The 20893-nt window shown below is 56.3% G+C and overlaps 1 protein-coding gene across 3 annotated transcripts; it reads right to left on the bottom strand.

The window, feature by feature from the left end:
* Positions 1–703: 703 nt before the first annotated feature.
* Positions 704–18643, bottom strand: LOC109255999 (long-chain-fatty-acid--CoA ligase ACSBG2). Of its 3 annotated transcripts, none has more exons than XM_053897530.1 (14): positions 18530–18643; positions 17967–18091; positions 17266–17489; positions 14274–14362; positions 13611–13731; positions 8614–8694; positions 8348–8497; positions 8052–8228; positions 6062–6243; positions 5711–5944; positions 2839–3056; positions 2447–2586; positions 1340–1586; positions 704–1006 (listed from the first exon to the last, which is right to left on the bottom strand). In XM_053897530.1, exons 2-14 carry the CDS (start codon positions 18025–18027, stop codon positions 918–920), a joined length of 2013 nt encoding a protein of 670 aa, XP_053753505.1. In that variant the 5' UTR covers positions 18028–18091; positions 18530–18643; the 3' UTR covers positions 704–917. The 3 variants fall into 3 exon arrangements, with proteins under 3 accessions (XP_053753505.1, XP_053753507.1, XP_053753506.1); XM_053897532.1 differs by having other exon boundaries at positions 1340–1514; XM_053897531.1 differs by having other exon boundaries at positions 5711–5917.
* Between the last annotated feature and the right edge of the window lie 2250 nt (positions 18644–20893).

Below are 20893 nucleotides of genomic sequence, written 5' to 3'. Positions count from 1 at the left end.
TTAATTACGGCTGCTTTGTAATTTATTTATTCTCTGGTAGGACTAGCGCCCCCCCCCCCCCCCGCCCCGGCTTCGTTAATTATTCTTCCCTTTTCAGAGTTTCCCCGCACAGGCTTGCATGCTCGCTTTCCTCACGGAACTAATCAGCCTGAGCTTCAGAGCGTTTTCTTTACCTTGCTGTTCTGAAGTTTCCTGTTAGCATTTTGGTTGCAACGGTAACTGTCGAGCGCGTGTTGCCCTGGCGTCTGGTGGGTTCCCGGCGAGGCCTCGGCCCTTCTCTCCAGGTGACTAGGTGACTGCAAACAGCGGTGGGGGGCTGGGGGCTGGGATGTTCCTGCACCGGCTCTCGAGAGGTTTACCGGGCGGTGCAGCGGGATCGGCTTCTCAGGTAGACGGTGCAGATTCTCAGAGTGGAGAAAGAAACCTAGCAGCTTTATCAGCCCTGTTTTTGACTTTTCCAGAGCCTTCCGTTCGCAGCCCCTCACCTACCTAGGCACAACGGACCTTTTGTGGCCAGGCAGTTTTTCCTGGTGTGGGGGGCTCCCCTGTGCACTGTGGGCTGTGGGGCAACAGCCCTGACTGGCCTCCCCCCACCGAGCGCCCCTAGCACCTGCCTGCCTAGTTGGGACAAACCCAAAATGTCCCGTAGACGTCGCCACACATGTTCTGGGGGTGCAGGACCACCCCGGGTAAACACCACTGCTTTGGCGAAACCACTTTCATCGTCCTTTTACCTTTGAATCTGAAACACTGCCCCAGAGGGGTGGCTTAGCGAAAACCGGGGAGGGGTAGCGGGCATCGCTGGGGGCTTCCCTCCCACCGGAAGGCGGCTCTGTGATCATCCAATGGGGGACGGAGGAGGCCCACGGCAGGCGGTCTCCTGAGGCAGCAGGAAGCCCCCCCCCACCCCCCCACTGCTAGTATTCATTCTTCTCCGAGTAAAACCTTTCAATCTCAGGCTGGTACATCTTGCCCACGTTGGCCCTCTTCAGTTTGGCGGTTGCCCCTGAAACAGAATCACGTCCAAGGTGGGGCCTCCACCCCCCCCCCCGCAGGATGAGGTGTCGGTGAGCCAGATCTGTCCTAAGGACGCAGAGGGGTGACTGGATTGAGGGGCCCGGGGAAGAGGGGTCCGAGAGGCCTGTCTCCGAATGCCCTGTGCCCACCCTGCCTGGGGACCACCGCGGGCAACCGCCTGCCAGATTCCTCAGAGGTGCTGGTTAAAAATGCAGGTGCCAGGGATCCCGGCCCGGGAGATGGTGGCATTTTAATGAGCACCCCAGTGCCTTGGCTGTGAGCGACCGCACCCGGACCCCTTCCCCGGCCCGTGCCCACTCACCCAGCTGCCCTCCGGCCATGGAGAAGTCCGTCTCAAGGATGGTCCACTTGACGATCTTGGCGCTGTGGGAGGTGACCTCTGCATTGGCAGCATCGATCCCCTGACTGATGAACTCTGTGACCACCGGGTCTCTGTCACAAACGATGTCCGACAGCCTGGTGGACTGGCTCTTGAGCTGCCGGCAGAAAGCGACCGCCTCGCTGGTCAGCGCGTTCCGAGGCTCCCCCGTGTCCGTGTTGATCTGGCACTGTCGTTCGGGGAAGGCGGGTCAGGTGGCTCTCACACGGCCCCCGAGGCCGGCTCCCCGTGCCGGGGCTCACGCTCATGGTCCCGACCCTGGGAGGGCCAGGTCCCCGCCCCCATTGTACAGATGAGGAAGCGGGCTCAGCCTGGGACACCTGCCCAGCACCTCCCCGCTTCCTGGGGGCTGGGTGGGCTGGGCTCAAGTCCCTCTGCCATTTTTCTGGAAACAGGCCAGGAGCTTCTCCCCTACAGGCACAGCCAATGCCCCAGGCCCATGACATGGGGAGCTGGCACTGAGCAACCAACCCACTGCCTCTCCTCTCCCAGCCTCGGTCTCCCCATCTTTTTTTTTTTTTTTAATTTGTTATGTTTGTTTATTTTTGAGAGAGACAGAGACAGAGCGTGAGTGGGTGAGGGGCAGAGAGAGAGAAGGAGACACAGAATCCGAAACAGGCTCCAGGCTCCGAGCTGTCAGCACAGAGCCCGAGGCGGGGCTTGGACCCACGAACGGTGAGATCGTGACCTGAGCCGAAGTCAGACACTCAACCGACGGAGCCAGGCAGGTGCCCTCCCCCACCTTTTTTTAAGTTTATTTTGAGAGAGGGTGCACACTCATGGGTAGGGGAGGGGCAGAGAGAGAGAGGGAGAGGGAGAGAATCCCAAGCAGGCTCCGCACTGTCAGCACAGAGCCTGATGCAGAGCTTGAACTCACAAACCGCGAGATCATGACCTGAGCGGAAACCAAGAGTCAGACGCTTCACCGACTGAACCCCCCCCCGCCAGGCGCCCCAGTCTCCCCATCTTGAAACCAGGATCCAGCCAACACCCCAGACTTGCCACGAGGCTCAAAACCAGCGGAGGTACCTTGAGCGTGAGCAGCGCACAGAGGTATGGGGCGTCCTGGCCCACCAGCACGACGTAGCGGACAATGGGAATGTGCCTCTTCACCCGCTCCTCGATGGGGTTCGGGTTGATCTTCTCACCTGAACTGAGGGTGATGAGATCTGCAGGCAGAGAGGAGGCTTGTGGTCCTGAAAAGCTACATCAAGTCAGCTGTCCTGGAGCCCAGAGCCACCCCTGGATGCTCAGAAACAACGGAGATAGAGATAGACAGCATACAAAGGGTGCCCCTTCCTCCAAGCTGGACCTCAGTCGTCCCTCATCATCGTGCTGCCTGCAACCTGCACCACTGTCCGCAGCAGCCCCGTGGGGCCTGGTCAGAGGCAGAGAGCACCCTGCAGCCTGGTCTTGCTCACCCCTTTCGTTGCCCGTGACGTAGAGGAATTCATCATCGTCCAAAAAGCCCAGGTCCCCCGTGCGCAGCCAGCCATGGAGATCAATCTTCTCCTGGGTTTTCTCCTCATCGTCGAGGTACCCCATGAAGATGTTCCGGCCCCAAATGTGGATGTCCCCAATGCCATCGTCATCCTCTTTCTGGGTCTTGGTGCGGGTGCCGGGGAGGGACTTCCCACAGCTGGGGACAGTGATCAGGGAGGGGGTGATTATAGACACCAGATACAGATCCCCACTGGCTTAGGGGTGCCCCCTGCTCGCTGCCCCTCTGCCCCCCGGCACACAGGTGTCAGATCCCAGGCCTCTTCTGCCTGCCTGGCTGCTAGAGTCCCATAGATCCAAAGTAGGGGACAGATGGGGAAGGGAAACAGGGTGCGGTCCCCCAGGGAGGGAAGGCTTGGCCCACCCTGACTCAGAGCCAAGCTTGCAGGGCACGTGGACGCACGACACCCGGCCCCCGGTCCCTGGGGAACCCACAGGTAAGTACGGGGGACAAGGCAAGGGACAGGTAAACTCAAGACACCATCTGGGTGGAATTGGTTGCTGGGAGGGAGAGGAAGCCATGATCCAGGCGAGAATGAGGCAGCTTACCACCTGCTTATCTCCTTGGAAATGGGGGCCGGGGGAAGATGCTTTTGCTTCACCTCTCAAAGTTCGAGGGTTGCTGTCCTGGCACCTAGACCCCCGTCCTTGCCCTGCTTCCCCCAGGCTGTCTGGAGACTCAGGGCAGGGCCTCCAAGCTGGCCCAGCCAACACCCAGGATGCACCCTGCCCGGACTGAATTGCGTCACCCTCAAATTCCTAACCCCCAACGGGGTGGTATTTGGAGGCGATTAGGTTTAGATGAGGCCCTGAGGGTGGGGCCTTCGTGATGAGTCTGATGTCCTTCACGAAGAGACACCAGAGTGAGCTTGCTAGGCCTCTCCCACCGCGCAAAGACACGGAGAGGAGACGGCCGTCCCCAAGCCAGAGAGAGGCCCTCCCCCAGAACCGAATCCACGGCACCTTGATCCTGGGCTTGCAGCCTCCAGAACTGACAGTAAATCTCTGTGGTTTAAGCCCCCCACCCCCTCCGGTCTGGGGCGCTCCGTTACGCCAGCCCCGAGCTAAGACACACCCCATGAGGGCCGACGCCCAGGCCCCAGGGCAGCGCGAGCTCCGAGTTCAGGTTCAGACCCTCCCTGAATGCGCAAACTGCCCAAAAGGAATGAATGGAAGCTGAGAGCCTTCAGTGAGCGGCCCCTGTTGTGACTTCACGTCTGCGAACACCACTTACCGCGGGCCGCTTTACGGCTTGTGTGGAATGATCTGGAAGAATCAAGAGCTGTCTCTGGCTGCCTAGACTGCAAGCCCCACACCCCGCGTGGGAGGGATTCTGTGACGCCTGGTGTCCCCGCTGTAACCCTAGGGGTGTGACACAGGCCTAGCAGCTACCTAGGAAGCATCGCTGGGGCCCGGACCAGAAACTCCCAAAACCACCTCCCAGCGGCCGAGTAACCTCCCCTTCCTTCAGCCTCCCTGCCTGACCCCCTTTCTGCCCTGCCTCTCTGGGTTTGGGGGTCGAGGTGAGTAAGTGCTTTGTGACTGGCTCTGTGTCCTGTCTCTGCTGAAAGTTGATCCCACCTCCCCCAAAGCCAAGGTGCACCAAGGGTGGTGAGTCTCTCCTTGACCAAACTCTGGTCGGGCTCCTCTGAGCCCTCTTCTCGCTGGGTCCTAGCCTTGCCGTCTAAGAGCCGCAGGCTCTGTGCTCGAACGATTGCATCCACTCCCACACAGGAAGACCTGAGAACATATTCGCGTTTCTGAAAGCGCGGGCCCCATCCCCAGGATGACTCCATCCCCCTGCCCCCCGCATTCCTGCCCGAGAAAACCCCGAGCTGCCAGGAGAATTTCCCAGATGGCCGCTTAAACCTCCCCCCTGTAGACTAGCTCCTTTAAAAAGCTTGCGAATAAGTCCTTTCTCCGCCCTTTGAGATGCAAATCTACTCCCCAGAACAGTCTCCTCCCTTTGAAATGCAAACATTCGGGAGATAAACTCTGGCTCTCTCCTCCAGCTCTTGTGGGAGGTAACGGGCCCCACCGCGGAGGGGCGGCTGGCACTGACCTACACCATCGCCTCCTTCCAGAAACGCGCGAGGAGTTTATTTCTCTCTAGAGCGGCGCCGGTCTGCGGACCCCCAGATGAGTTACTGAACCCCCTCCCTTCTTGCTTTTTGTGTGTGTGTGCGACTGCCATTTCCCAGACCACTGAAGCCCCCACCAGCCTCCCCTACCCCACAGACTCTAAGATGTCCGGTCCCCTCGGCCCAAATGGAAATGGAGGTCCGATCGTACTGGACCCTCCTCGCGGCCGCGGTCGTACTGCGTAAAATCTGCCCCTGTCGCTTTAAGTAGCGTCTGGTTTTATCTTTGAAAACGGTCCCCGTTGGAGAGGTGAGTCCCAGGTGAGGAAGATCCAGGACAGGAGAGAAAGCCGGCGCACCAGAAGGGCCGTGACTCTCGCCCCGGTCGCCTGTTCTGTCCCGTTCTTCTTTCAACTCGGCACTAATCCGCTGGGAAGCATGCGGGGGACCCCCAACTAGATCGGAGGCTGCAGTAGCCGGCCTCCTGGGTGGCTCCCAAAGATCCCTTTGCCCACCCAGAATCCACACCCTCCCACCCTGGATGGGGCTGATCTGCACGACCCGTCAGAAGCGGCAGAAATAACGAAGGGCCTCTTCTGAGGGGGGGGGGGGGGGACAAGGCCGGGTGATAGCGGGCACCCACCTGGTCCGGGAGCGAGCGGGGGAGGGGGGGGCCAGCCCCGCCCGTCCCCCCGCCCACACCCACACCCACCTCAGCAGCCGGAAGGCCTCCTGCCTGGACAGCGTGTGGACGCCCGTGCTCTCTGACAGGCCGTAGAGCTCACAGATGGGCATGTTGAGGCTGAGGAAGTACTCCGTGGTGGCTCCGGAGAGCCCCGTGCCCAGGTTGAAGTACTGGCGACAACGCTGCAGGCCCAGGAACCTCCGTGCTTGGTTGAAGGTCAGCCTCTTGGCCAGGCTGAAGCACACGGGGGTGCGGGTCTGCCTTGAGGAGCAGACGCAGGGGGAGCAGAGCTGGGCCTCCGGACTCCGCCCCCGGCCCCGACGCGCCCCCACCCCCACCCCCACCACCACCCCGGGCGGCCCTGAGACCCAGCCTCACCCCAACATCCGCCTTTTGTTGGTCCTGAGCCCCAGACACATGGCCCACTTGTCGAGCCTCCTCCGGAACGGGGTGGAGGCCAGCTGGCTGGTCTTCAGGCTGTCCAGCAATCTGTCCCAGACCCACGGGACGCCGTAGAACATGGTGGGCTTGACCTCCCGCAGCGTGTCTATCAGGGAGCCCTGCACCACACGGCACAGTGGGCACCCCGCCAAGCCCCCCCCTCCCCCCCCGCCACGGGCACCCTGGGCCCTCGGCCGCCCCCCCCGCCCCGCGGCAGGGCCAGGTGCTGGAAGTCCTTCCCGCCGCCCCGGCCGGGAGCCGTGTGGTGAGTGGGGCAGGGGGGCAGTTAACAGCCGCGGCCAGAGCTCCGGCGGGGATGGCAGGGACCATCTGCTCCCAACTGCCCCCATCAGCGGGACACGCAGGATCCGTGTCCTTCCCCAGGTGGCTCAACGCGCCGTTGGCTGTCTCTGTGGTCCTGTCCACCCTCTCCCAGAACCCCTGAGTCGGGGTGAAGGGGTGCGTGGAGAAGAGCCGGGAAGGGAAGGTGCAGATACAGAGACCCCCAGAGATGGAGGGACCCCCAGAGATGGAGGGAGGGAGAGACGAGACGAGATACAGAGGGAGGGATGGGGGTCGGAAGGAGAGAACAGGAGGAAGTAGGGCACGGGGACGGACAAACTCCGCCCTTGTCACTCTTTCCAGACCTCCTTCCAGGTACCGGGAAAGGTCCCCACAGAGAGACCACCACCGAAACATTGACCCTGAACGCTGGCGAGTGAAGTCTGTACCAAGCGAGGCAAATCCCACCGCGCCCGCCCGAGCCAGCCTTTCTACCGGCCAGGACAGGGATGGCAGAGGCCAGCCCCAGAGCCGAGATGGCTTGGACGTTATGAAAAGGCCTCTCAGGAGTTCCAGGAGGGAAACTGTTTTGTGACGCGTGAAAGCACGAAACCGAAACTTTGGTCGTCCGTAAAGTTTTCCGGTTTGGGCCGCGGGGAACCTGCAGGTACGTGGTCTCTCCCTGGGAACCTACACGATGTAGGGAAGCCTAGATCACTTACTGCCTGGCCCTTCGCAGGAAAAGCCTTCGAGCCCCTTGGCTGAGGGAGTCCTAAGGATCCGGGCAACGATGTCAGTGTTCGTTCCCCCCTAATTCCTGTCTTGATGGGAATTTTGTGTTTTTCTACATTCGGAGAGTGACTGATGTTTCATGATGTATGTCAGTGACCTCGTGTGCTTTTTTTTTTTTTTCAACTGGAAGTAAAATTCACCAAACACCATTTTCACCACCTCTAAGCGCACAGCTCAGGGGCATCAAGGGCACTCGCTGTCGTGCAGCCGCCCCCGCCCTCTGCCTCCAGAACTTTCCATCTCCCCAGACTGAGACTCTGTCCCCATGAAGCACGGACTCCCCACCCCTGGCTCCCACCATCTACTCTCTGTCTCTGTGGACGGGACGCCTCTAGGACCCCCTGTGCGTGGGGTCACGCGGGACGTGTCCTTCTGTGTCCGGCTCCTGTCACCGTGCACGGTGTCCTCCGGGTCCGTCCACGCGGTGACGGGCGGCAGGAAGTCCTCCCTTCCCAAGGCTGGATCACATTCTATTGTACGGACGGAACTCATTTCTTTATCCATCTATCTGTTGATGGGCCCTTGGGTTGTTTCCACTAATATGCTTTTAATGGCTCAGTTAAGCTTCCTGCACTGGGAATTTTCTCGCTGCGAGAGGAGCCAGATACACGCTCCCCATCCTGCACGACACTAGCTCCTGTCCGCTCACCCCCTTCGCTTTACAGATGGGGAAACTGAGGCGCAGGGAGGCGAAGGACCAAGGTCGCACAGCCACCGGCGGGGCACCGGGTGGGGATCCCAGTGCTGGGGTGAGCCCCTCCCCTGCTCAGGGCGACCCCCCCCCCCCGCCCGGCCGGCCTCCCCCACCACCCCTGCACCCACCGCGGCAGGGGACCCAGGAGCTCTGCCTCACCCTCAGAGCATCCGGCTGGGCAAAGTAGAGGGCTCCGGCGACAGAGATGGAGACCCACACGTCGAAGAGCTGGGCCGTCAGGTAGCTGAGCGGGAGGTAGCTCACCAGGACCTCCTGTTCCTCCGGGGGGCACTTATAAGACAGGGTCTGGGCAGCGGTCTCCGTGGTCCACGTGATCTGCAAGGCACCTTAGCTGTCTCCCGTGGGCCATTCTGCCCGCGACCCCCGGGAGCACGCGCTCGTCCACCACGCGAGGCCGGGAGCCCCAGCCTGCCGGCTCCGGGCGGGACGCTCACGTTGTCGTGGCTGAGCATCACGGGCTTTGGGGGGCCGGCGACCGACACGCTGTAGAGCAGGGCGCAGCACTGGTTGGGCTTCTGGGAGTCGATGACCTGGTTTAGCGTGTCTTCCGAGACGCCGTCTGCCAGGTCCAGGAAGCCCCTCCACTGCGGAGAGGGTGCCGCGTGGGCTCACGGGGGTGGCGGTGGGTGGGGCCTGTGACCTCCACCCCCGGGGCCGAGCCTCCCCCCACCCCCACCCCCGGCTCCCGGTGAGGACCTACAGAATACAGGTTCTGCAGCCGGGTCCGGATCTCCTCCTTGTACTGGACGATGGCCTTGAGGTGCTTCAAGTAGCCCTGGATCTGCCGGATACCGCGGGGCTCAGCAGGCGCAGGGCTTGAGAGCCGGCGACAGCTCAGCCCCGAGCCCCAGCGCTTCCTACCACGGGCGGCCAGGGCGCTCCCCGCCTTCCCTTTTATTGTGTCAAAAGGCACATGAATTTGCCATTGTAACCATGTCAGAGCGGGCGATGCAGTGGCGCTTAGCACCGCTAAATTCACGTCATGCGACCGTCACCCTCTGTCCAGTTCCAGAACATTCCATCTCCCCGAAAGGGAAGGCGGGGCCCATCAGCGGTGACTCCCTTCCTCCGTCCTCCAGCCCTTGGAAACCACGGATCCGCTCTGCCTCTACGGACGTGCCGGTTCCAGAGGTTTCGGACACGTGGAATCCCACGCTATGTGCCGCTTTCCCCGAGCGTCACGTTTTCGAGATCCAGCCACGTGCAAGCGCCTCACTCCTCCTGCGGCTGAACGACCGCTCCGGTGTGTGGATGGGTCGCAGTTTGCTTGTCCGTTCACGGGGTGGTGGGCAGCTGGGCCGTCCCCATGCTTTGGCTGCTGTGGACGTCTGTGCACGGGTTTTTGTGTGCACACTTGTGCCCCATTCTCTTGGGGGGACACCTGGGAGCAGGATCGCTGGGTCACGGGATCATTCTACGTTTGGCTTTGTAAGGAGCCGCCAGACTTTTCCAGCTTGTTCCACATCCTGACACTTGTCACCCGCTTTTCTTTTTTTAATTTCTTTTTTAAATTAATTTATTTTTTTTTGAGAGAGAGAGAGAGAGAAAGCAGGGGAGGGGCAGAGAGAGAGGGAGACACAGATTCCAAAGCAGGCTCCAGGCTCCGAGCTGTCAGCACGGAGCCCGACGCGGGGCTCGAACCCACGAACCGCGAGATCATGACCTGAGCCGAAGTCGGACGCTCAACCGACTGAGCCACCCAGACGCCCCTCTGCTATTCTGATAATAACTGGCTTCGTGGGCGCAAAGGGGTGTTTCGTGGCTTCACTCTGCGTTTTTCCCCGATGACGTTAAGTGTTGGGCATCTTTTCACCGGCTCATCGGCCTCTTCGTTTCTTCTCTAGAGAGAGGTACTTAAGTCCTTGGCCCGGTTTTTGAATTGGGACTTTAGTTGTGGTGGTTGTGTTTTGATTTTGATGTTGGGGGGTCCTGGGCACATTCTGAAGGCAGACTGCACTAATTTCCTACGGCTGATAGGGGCCACTAAGGTACCACATATTGCGTGATTTGGTCAGGTCTCTGCTTAGAGTCTCATAATCCCCAAATCCAGGTGTGGGTGCTGGGTCCCTTTCTGGAGGCTCCACGGAGGATTGTTCATTGGGACCCTGGCTCATTTGAGTTGTTGGCAGAATTCAGATCCTTGCAGATGTAGGACCGAGGTCTGCCTGTCTCCCTCCTGGCTGTCAGCTGAAGGCCATTCTCGGCTTCTAGATAGCGCCATATCCCCTAGCTCGTGGTCCCTTCCTCCATTTTCAAAGCCAGAAACAGGGTGGGGTGCGTTCCTCTCCTGCTTTGAATCTCTCTGCCGTCCCTTCTGCCTCACATCTCCCGTCTCCAGCTGGAGAAAGTTCTGTGCTTTGAGGGGCTCGTGTGATTATAGGAGACCCACCCGGATAATCCAGGATCATCTCCCATCTGAAGGGCCTTACTCTTAATCCTAAGAGCAAAATGCCTTTTAGCCACGGGAGGCGCCCGGATCACAGGCTCCGGGAATTAGGACGTGGACGTCTTCAGCCATCATTCTGCTGATCCCCCAGAGCCAACAGGATTTCCTGAGAGAGGGGACCCGGGAATCTGGAGGGAGGAAGTACCCGCCACCCGAGACAGGAAACTCGGAGGGAAGGCGCAGGTCGTGGGCGGGAAGATCGGGAGGTTAGGTCTGGATAGGCTGCGTCTGAGATGCTTCTTAGGCGTCCCAGTGCAACCATTGGGAAAGCTGGAGATGAAAACGTGGGACATGTCAGCAAATAGGTATCACCTGGGGGGAAAGTACAGGACCCAGAGCAGCCATCTGCTGTCCCAGACGTGGCCCTCTAACTGAGGTTCAAACAAGACGAATGGCAAAGAGCAGAGGTCAGTGAGGACAGCCAAGCAGTGTAAGTTTCACTATTTACATCTTGCACTGGCCCCTTAGCATCTGAGTTTGCGACCCCACCTTCGCAGGGGCTCACCTTCCAGGTGGCTAATGACCCAGGCTGCACATACCTTGTCACCTGCACAGACCCTGTCTTGGGTTTATTTACTTATTTAATAGACATAGAAAATTAGAATCGTGGTAAAAATAATATACAACAAAGTTTAACACCTTAACTACTTTTAAGCATATAGTTGGTGGTGTTAATTATATCTGCATTCATGTGAAACAGAACCCCAAAACTTTCTCATCTCCCCCAAACTGAGACTCTGTCCCCATGAAGCACGGACTCCTCACCCCCTTGCCCCAGCCCTGGCTCCCACCATCTACTCTCTGTCTCTGTGGACGGGACTCCTCCGGGGACCTCCTGCGAGTGGGGTCGTGCAGGACGTGTCCTTCTGTGTCCGGCTTCTGTCACTGAGCACAGCATCTTCATGGTCCATCTGTATTGTAGCAGGTGTAGAAATGTCCCTTCCTGGGGCACCTGAGTGGCTCAGACAGCTAAGCGTCCAACTTCGCCTCGGGTCATGATCTCACGGGTTCGTGGGTTTGAGCCCCGCATCGGGTTCTGTGCTAACAGCTCCGAGCCTGGAGCCTGCTTCGGATTCTGTGTCTCCCTGTCTCTCTGCCCTCCCCCACCCTCCCTCTGTCTCTCTCTCTCTCTCTCTCTCTCTCAAAAGTAAACATTTAAAAAATAAATAAACGTTTTTAAAAAAGGAATGCCCTTCCTTCCTTCCTAAGGCTGGATAATATTCCATTGTTTGGCTGGACCACATTGTGTTTGTCCATTCATCCATCAGCGGACACTGGGTTGTTTCTACATTTTGACTTCTGTGAATACTACTGCTGTGCACTTGAGCGAACAAATAATATCTTCGGGGCGGGGGGGGGCCTGGGTGGCTCAGTTGGTTAAGCGTCTGACTCTTGATGTCGGCTCAGGTCATGATCTCACTCACGGCTTGTGGGATCGAGCCCTGTGTCAGGTTCCGTGCTGACAGCCTGGGATTCTCTCTCTCCCTCTCTCTCCGCCCCTCCCCTGCTCTCTCTCTCTCTCTCTCTCACACACAAGATGAATAAATAAGCTTAAAAAAAAACAATCTTCGAGATCTTTCCTTCACTTCTTTTGGGTATGTAGCCAGCAGTGAGATTGCTGGTAACTCTGAAGCTTTGAGGAAACGTCGTGTTGTGTCCTACAGTGGCTACGCCATTTTACGTTCTCACCAAGACCAAGAGAGGATGGAATTTATTGAGGAATAATTTCCGTGCAGTAAAAGTCGCCTCTTTAGGCGCACGGTTTCGTACGCGTTGACCAACTTAGAGCGGTGTGACCACCGCCTTCATCAAGCTGTAGAATGTTTACGTCACCCCCTACAGTGTCCCCGGGCCCCGTGTTGGTCAATTTTCCTCCTTTGCATCTGGCAACCACGGATCGAGATTCCTGTCCCGTAGCTTTGCTCTTTCTGGGGCTTCCTATGTACGCAAATCACACGGAGTCTATAGCCTTCCCTCCGGCTTCCTCCATTCAGCACGTTCGAGAGGCAGCCACGTGATTTCACACGTCAGGAGACCAGCCGTCGCTGTTGTTCGTCCGAATCGTAGAAAAACAGCCGCGTCCTGGTCCGTGGGCTGTTTCCAGTTCCTGGCGATCGCGCGCAGAACAGCCACGGACACTGACACGCAGTGGAGACACCCGTTCTCGTTGCTCTTGGGTGCATATCCGGGGGTGAACGGGCTGCACCACATAGTAGGTGTTTATCTAACATGAAACTGTCAAACCGCTTCCCAGGGTGGCAGGTACCATCCTGCAGTGAAGGTCCTCATCAGCGCTCGGTATTACCCGTTTTAAAATCGGAGTCATCCTGGGGCACCTGGGTGGCTCGGTCGGTTAAGCGTCCGACTTCGGCTCAGGTCATGATCTCGCGGTTCGTGAGTTCGAGCCCCGCGTCGGGCTCTGTGCTGACAGCGTAGAGCCTGGAGCCCGCTTCCGATTCTGTGTCTCCCTCTCTCTCTGCCCCTCCCTCTCTCTCTCTCTTTCAAATATAAATAAACATTAAAAATTAAAAAAATTTTTTTGAGTCATCCTAGTGGGTGTTTCATGGTGGTCGTCTTTGCCTACTTACCTCTGTCTGCTTGTCATGGTCCTCTTAGCGTCCCCATGTCACAGGGAGTTGCTTTGAACCATCGCGCCCATGCCCAGAACCACCTCACTCAGATCAGCCCCGGACCCAGGGAAATTCAGGGTTCCCCCCAAATAGGACGTGTTGTACCATCCCAATAAGATGAAACATCCAGAACAGGCAAGTCCACAGAGACAGAAAGTGGGTTGCCAGGGGCTGGGGCCAGGGGAATGAGGAGTCCCCACTAATAGGCACAGGGTTTCCTTTGCAGGTGATGGAATGTTCTGGAACCAGACAGAGGTCATGGTTCCATAATACTACGAACGTACTAAATGCCACAGAATTGTACACTAAAAAGGGTTAAGAGGGTAAATTGTACGTTGTATGCATTTTACCGTAATAATTTTTGTTTTAAGTGGGAGGAGGGGATCTGCCTGCTCGCAGCAGGAAGGTGTAAGTCCCAGTTGGGGGTGCGTTGGGGGTTAGCGCCAGAACCCGCACCGGGTCAGAACATCACTCGCCTGGCACCCCATAGGGGCCCTGGGCCCATCCATCCGTGGAATCCGCGGTTCCCATCTCATGAGAGACCGCGGATGGTGGGTCCATCGCTCATTGGGTTCCTTTTCTTTATTAGGCAAAGTTCGTGCCTTTGCACGAGTCACTAACCTGGATGATTTTCTGCAACTGTCTGTCATTATCCACCACAAAGATGTCCATCTCCGAGCTTTCGGCGATGACCTGGCAGGTTTTTGGAGAGTTGGTGGACAAGATGCCAACGGAGAAGCCTCTGGAAGCAGAACCCAAGGAGTGAGGACCCACTGGTGAATCGGAGGGCTCCCAGGAGGCCGGTTGTGTCACAGGAGAGACAGTCCCTTGGGTGGGGTGTAGAGTATGGCAGACATCCCCTGACACCCCCAATATGCCTTGTTTGAAGGTGGGACTCAGGGACAGCTTGGGCTTGGACCCTGCCTTCCAGGGGTCCCCCAAAAGTCTGGACAGGTAGAGGGAGGTCTCAATGCTGGGGAGCCCTGGGGAGGCTTCTTGGAGGAGGGGTCATGGGAGCTGGGCTTCACAGGATGTGTTTGAGTTCGACAGGTAGAGAGTGTCGGAAGGGCGAGCTGGCTGGTGCCCAGGGCTGGGCCCTTGACAAATCCCACTGAGCGCAGACCAAGCAGGAACCTTAGTTTGCTCCCTGAACTGGGGACTCTTCCGTGAGACCCCTATGGATTCAAGGGCGGGGGTGGGGGTGGAAGGAGGGGGGAAGAGCCTTTGCTGGGCTGATGGCTTCCTGACTCCGTGTACCCCAGGGCGATACCCGGTACCTCTTACCCAGCCATGATAGCACCAATGCTCGCGATGACCCACTCCTCGGAGTTTAACCCCATGATCCCCACGCTGTGGAAGCGTTGCAGGCCCAGCTGGGAAAGGAGGCCCTTGTGAGGCACAGGGGGCTCACCGGCCACTTGCCCCCACGTGCCCAGGAGCCTCAGGCTGAGAACCTTGGGCTCTCTTTTCTCTGTTGACCATTGGTGCTTCTGTTTGCTAATAGAATAGCCCATCCCCCCCCCATTACGAGCTACCATATATATTCACGTGGAGCAGGGGTTCTCAACATGGGTGATTCTGCCTTCCAGGTGACATTGGGCAACGTCTGGAGACATTTTTGGGGAAGGGGATGGTGCTGACATGGAGTGGGCGGGCACTGGGGTTGCTAAGAAACATTGTCTCATGTACAGGACAGACCCCTCCTCCACAAAAGAATGACCCAGCCCCAAATGCTGATAGATGGAGATTGAAAAACACTGAGAAAAGACAAACAAAATGCCCACCCCCGACATTTTTATGAATAAATACTTGACAAAATCTGGGCAGTACTTATCCCTATATGATCATAACCCACCATTGTTCATAAAACCATGCATCCTATTTCCCCAGCCTTTATTTATTTATTTTTAAACATTTTATTTATTTTTGAGACAGGGAGAGATAGAGCATGAACAGGGGAGGGTCGGAGAGAGGGAGACACAGAATCTGAAACAGGCTCCAGGCTCTGAGCTGTCAGCACAGAGCCCGACGCGGGGCTCGAACTCACGGACCGCGAGATCGTGACCAGAGCCGAAGTCGAACGCTTAACTGACTGAGCCACCCAGGTGCCCCTCCCCAGCCTTTAAATATTTCTCTATGGTATCAGATATAACACCTCTATGATATTGTATTGTACAGAAATGTCATAATTTAGCGACTGCCTCCCTACCCCGCTTTACTGGTTGATACTTAAGTAAGATCCTTTCTCCCCTCTACTTTTATTAGATACAATATTGGGGTGAACATCTGCATGGCTCAAGGTCTGGATTCCCACATGATCACTTGTGCTGACATCTGGATTGACTTAAACATTCAAGATGATACACGTTCACCCGTCCTGGCAGGACCAGGTGACGCCATCCCCAGGTGGGTCGTTCCCGTCCACTCCAGACTCTTGGGCACCACTGCCCACTCCTAGTGTCCTCGTCAGGCAGGCACGACACACCCAACACGGCCCAAACAAAATTGCTGACGTTACCCACCCCCCTCTGCCGGCCCCGCCCTCCACAATCTCAGTCAGTAGCAGTCCCTCCAACTTGCGACTGGCTGGAAATCTTGATTATCCTCAGTGCCTTTCATTCTCTCTGACACCCAATCCGTCAAGAAATGATGTTGGCTCTGCCTTCAGAATCTGACCACCTCCTATCCCCTCCCCGGGTACCACACAGGTCTCCAAACCGCCTTCATCTCAACCTCCACGGGTCTCTCTTTTTCCACGCAGCCTGTAAGCGGCCAACTCTGGGCGCATCCCTCCTCTCACAGCCCTCCATGGCTCCCACCTCACTCCTGGTAAAAGCCCCACAAGACCCAGCAAGACCTGTCCCCGTTACCCCCTGCCCTCACCACCTCCCTCTCTCCTTTCCACTCATTCTGCTTCAGCCACATGGGCCTCTTTGCTATTCAGTCAACATGCATGGCACTGTTCTGCCCCAGGGCCTTTGCACATTTGTTCCCACTACCTGCAACGCTTATCCCCAAATACTCACTTGGCTCCCTGCCCCCCACCAAGTTGTTGAAGTCTTTGCGAAAATATCACTCTCAGAGAGGCTCTCACTGGCCACCATATGTTAAAATTTCCCCCCCCACCCCTAGCTCATCTACCCCCTTCCCTGCTTTAGTTTTCTCTGGACCACTGTCTACTTCACGCATCCTTGTTTATTACGTTGACTGGAGAAGTCCCTTGAGGTCTCTTATCCTCTTTCCTAATCTGATAGATGGGCATTCAGTCATTGAAGACATACCCAAGGGGCTGGTTCTGTTCTAGATTCTGGGGGCCTGCAATGAATGAGGCAGACTGGCCCCTTGCCCTCATAACTGACCAGCTAAACAAATAAATTATACAATCATACTACCAGGTGGCCATGAAAGCTGGGCAGAAAATTTTCAAAGGAGCTGTGATAGAGATTAGTGTGTGTGTGGGGGGGTGAGTTTAGGGACCCAGGGTGATCAGGGATGACCTTGCTCAAAAGATGAGACATTGGAGAAGAGACGCATTAACAGTAACAACCATAAGAATAAATGCTGAGTAATGCTTCTTGCGAGCCAGGAGCTCTTTGATATGTGTCCGCTCACTGAATTCTTGTAGCAAACCTTTGTGCGAGGTGCTATGATGTTTTATTTTATGTATTTGCACACAAAAGTCCTAATATAACAAAGTTTTATACTAAATTCAATACAAATAAAGTATAAAATGGATATGGCCATATAGAACTTTCCTATTTTTAATATTATATATTTATTTATATAATATATAATTTATATATTATATATATATTATATATATATATATATATATATATATATATATAATATATATATATATAAACAGATTCAGAACCCCATGTTACAGATGAGGAAACGAGGGCATGATGAGAATCAGTAATTTTTCAAAAAGGGTAATTGAAATACAGCTGACACCTAATGTTACATTAGCTTCACGTGCACAACACCGTGATTCCGCAAGTCTACACGTGATGCTGTGCTCACCACAAGTGTAGCCTAAGTCATTGTTTAACGAAAGAGATCACAGGCACTGAAGGTACACCTCTCGATGAGGGAGGTTAAGTGATTTGAGCAAGAACGCGCAGACCGGGGCAGAGCCAGGGGAAAGGATTCGCGCCCGCCCTGCAGGCGGGGAGGCAGAGGAGGAGCGGCGCGCAGGCGCAGTGGCGCGGGCGCCGCAGTGCGCAAGCGCGCAGAGGCGGGCGGCGCGCAGGCGCGGGAGGGCACGTGGTACCTTGAGGAAGGCCTTGGCGGCGCGCCGGCATTCCTCGTAGTACTCGATGTAGGTGAGCAGGTGCCAGCCGGTCTTGTGCTTGGAGCCGAGCGCGATGTAGTTGGCGTACTTGATGGCCGTGTTCATGACCATGTCGTGCACGGTGACGGGCGCCTGGCTGGCGAAGGCGTCCTCCTGCCGCAGGTGCACCTCGCCGTCGCGCCTTGATGTCCAGTAGCGGGGGCCTGTGGGCAGGCGGGGCCCGGGGGCCAGGAGACCCCAGGTAGGTGAAAGGGGGCAGGGCTGTGGCTCTGAAGGCGGCCCAGGCGGGGCGGAGGACGCAGGGGAGAGTCGGGGGCGAGAGGCAGGGCGGCGGGAAGGGAGAAAGACACGGCCGCCAAGGGAGGAAGACAGAGGTGAATGGGGAGACGCAGAAAAGGGCGCAGGGGCGGGCGGACAGACAGATGCACTGGCCCCCCTGCCAGCGAGCAGGCAGCTCAGTGACGGGCCCGCCACCCTCCCGTGCACTTACCAAGGACCGGGCACCTGTGACAAACTGCATCCACCTTCGTTCACAGCCTCCCTCCCCTGCTCCCAGCCACCCCCACACGACCTCAAAGATCCCAGCGCTGGCTCAGCCACCCTTGGCCATCCCCGAGGGGCTTCTCTGGGAGCCCCACCTTCTCTAGGACGCCACACCCGGGGCCCAGGGAGTCCCCCACCTCTGGCTTTAGTTTCTGCTCGGTGATCTCTTTCCCTTGGACTCGGCTTGTTCGAGGACATGGTGTCCACAGTACCCTCGGCCTCTCTTCTTCTTACTGTCTGGGAGGCATCTGGTCTCCTGGGACTGAAGAGACATACGTTCATATAAACCCAGTGACAGTCCGTTGGAGGGCTGGGAGTGTCCAGCTGTGTGGAGGCACAGGGGTCCCACCTGGTCACGGGGGTGATTGGACAAGGCTACTCTAAACGGGGGGGGGGGGGGTGTATGAGGTGACCAGACAAAGAAGAGAGGGAGAAGGAATCTGAGAAAAGAGAGTAATGTGATGAAGCCCATCAGGGCTGGAGTATAAGGAAAAGTGGGGGCCGTAGAAGGAAATGAAGTGCGATGGGTGGTGAGGGCAGAATTGGCATAATGGGGTCTTGCCGGCTGTGTTACTAGAATATTGCTTTCTGGTGCCTTCTGTGCCCATCCCCCACCCAGTATGCAGACTGGTTCATCCCTGGCAGGAGCTGAAACATCTCAGCTCCCAACCCCTCCCTTCCACCCACAGCACATTTTTACCCTTCTCTGTCGTCAGGAAGGCAGTGCCCACTTCTGTCTCCAGCTTCTTTTTATCAGCTTTGGTCACCCCCTCTGCTGTAGCCACAGGGGGGACAGCCGTCTCTAGACTGGATATCTAGAATGTTCCCGCCTGTGGCCAGCCTTTGTGACATCACTGTGGATTCCGTAGCCTGGATCCTCGATGGCGACGTGGCCTGTTGCTGCTTTGCAGAGGCCCGTCTTAGGGGACCGGGGTCTACCCAAGAAGGCCCTTCACTATCTGCACCCCACCCCCCGACCCCAGCCAGTGGTTCCCAAGGTGACAGCCCCCAGGGAGGAGGCAGCAGCAAAGTCTTGGGTTTCAGTCTGGCGGCTGGAGGGACTTTATAGTCTCTGCCCGGCTTTGTTACAGCTTTGAGTGAACGTGTTCACAAGGGAGCCTGACAGGGAGTAGTGAGACAGAGGAGGCAGCCTGGAAGGCACTGGCAGCACGGAGGCTAAGGAAGCCGACTGTTTCAAAGAGCTAGGCAAGGTCAGCAGAAGGTCGACAAGGACTTTGATTCCCTGTGCCTGATTGTTCATGAATTCATATGTCCATTCGGCACCTTTTGGAGATAGACTAGTCTCCCAGATGTGTAGGCAGCTATATTTGCACAGATTGTTGGACCCTGTTGAGGCCGATTCGCACACAGATCATTTAGAGGCCTCTTTGGCTCCTCAAAAATTTAAACATCACATTATCGTGTGACCCCACAATCCCATTTCCGGGGATATACCCACGAGAATTGGAAGCAGGGACTCGAAGAGGGTTTGCACACTCCCGTTCAAAGCAGCATGGTTCACAGTAGTTCAGAGAAACCCACCGTCCACTGGTGGATGAAGGATAAATGGTGGTCCATCCGCGCAATGGACTATCACTCAGCCTTCGAAAAGGGAGGACGTTTCTGGCACCTGCTACAACGTGGATGAACCTTGAAGACATTATGCCCAGTGAGATAAGCGAGACACAAAAGGACAAATACTGTAGGATTCTGGTCCTGTGAGGTACTTAAGTCAGATTCATAGAGACAGAAAGGTTGCTGGGGGTGGCTGCTGAAGTTCCAAATCTTGATTGATTTGGAGGTGAGTCACGTGAGGGGGAGAGCCAAGGTGGTTTCTGGCTGAAGCCACATGGTTCTGGGGCCAGCAGTGGGAGCCCCAGCTTCCTGCTTTGGCCAGCAGTCTCCCGAATCAGCAGCTTCTTGGGTACGAACAATGTTCCTGATCACAGCGGGGACAGTGTGATTCCACCGTCAGCTGCTGTAGAGGTGATGGAGCCTTCTCGACGGGGGGCCTAGGGGTCATTCCTGCACATCCTCCTCCAGCCTTATGAGCGATTCCCACCCCCCAGCTTTTTTGAGCTGTAATTTACAAACCATAAAATCCACCCATAAATCCACCCAGTGCAACAATTTTTAATAAAGCCATGCGATTGTGAAGCCATCACCATATTCTAATTTTTGGCTGCTTCCATCACCCTGAAAAGACCTCATCCCAGCCTCGGGCAACTGCTGATCTGCTCTCTGTCTCCATAGCTTTGCCTTTATTAGAAATGTCCTATAAGCAGAGTAATGCATCGTGTGGTCTCTCGCGTCCGGCCTTTTCCACGTAGCGTAAGTTCATCTGCACGTGTTGGTTGTTCGAGCATTTTTATGGTTGAGTGGCATTCCATTATTTGGACGTACTATGTTTTGTGTAGTGACTCATTGGTTGACGGACATTCGGACTTTCTCCCAGCGTTTGGTGCTTATGCATAATGCCGCTATGAACATTGTATCCAAATTTTTGCGTTATCTCTCCTTGGCATCGTATATACGTGGGAGCTGAATTGCTGGGTCACATAGTAACTCCTTGTTTAACGTTGGAGGAGACTTCTAAACTTGCTTTCCAAAGTTGCGGTGCCATTTTGCATTCCCACCAGCAGAAACGGGTTCCGGTTTCTGCACGTGGTTGCCAACACTTGGCATTGGGTGGGTGGGCGTAAAGTGCTGTGACATTGTACTTCCCACTGGCACGTCCTTGATGATTAATGACATTGGGCATCTTTTCACATGTTTAGTGGCCACCTGTCTGTCTTTACAGAAATGTTCCATCAAATCCGTAAATTGAGTCATTTGCTTTTTTATTGTTGAGTTGTAAGTGTTCTTTACGTATTCTGGCCACAAGTCCTTAAACCGATACATGATTCTTTTTTTTTAAATTTTTTTTTTGAGAGAGAGAGCAGGGGAGGGGCAGAAAGAGAGGAAGAGAGAATCCTAAGCAGGCTTTGAGCCCAATGTGGAGCCTGACATGGGGCTTGATCTCATGAGTGTGAGATCATGACCTGAGCCGAAATCAAGAGTCAGA

The sequence above is a fragment of the Panthera pardus genome, unplaced genomic scaffold (genome assembly GCF_024362965.1).
Source record: "Panthera pardus isolate Hobbes unplaced genomic scaffold, ASM2436296v1 HiC_scaffold_8, whole genome shotgun sequence".
NCBI lineage: Eukaryota > Metazoa > Chordata > Mammalia > Carnivora > Felidae > Panthera > Panthera pardus.
This window is presented reverse-complemented; position numbering and strand designations above follow the sequence as displayed.

Excerpts from the sequence above, each read along its gene's own strand:
- LOC109255999 (XM_053897530.1), bottom strand. The coding sequence starts at position 18,027 with ATGTCCTCGAACAAGCCGAGTCCAAGGGAAAGAGATCACCGAGCAGAA. Across the intron at positions 8,695-13,610 it reads AGTTGCAGAAAATCATCCAG|ATCCAGGGCTACTTGAAGCA; the intron begins GTTAGTGACTCG and ends GGTATCCGGCAG. Across the intron at positions 6,244-8,051 it reads CCCAGCCGGATGCTCTGAGG|GGCTCCCTGATAGACACGCT; the intron begins GTGAGGCAGAGC and ends CGTGTGGTGCAG.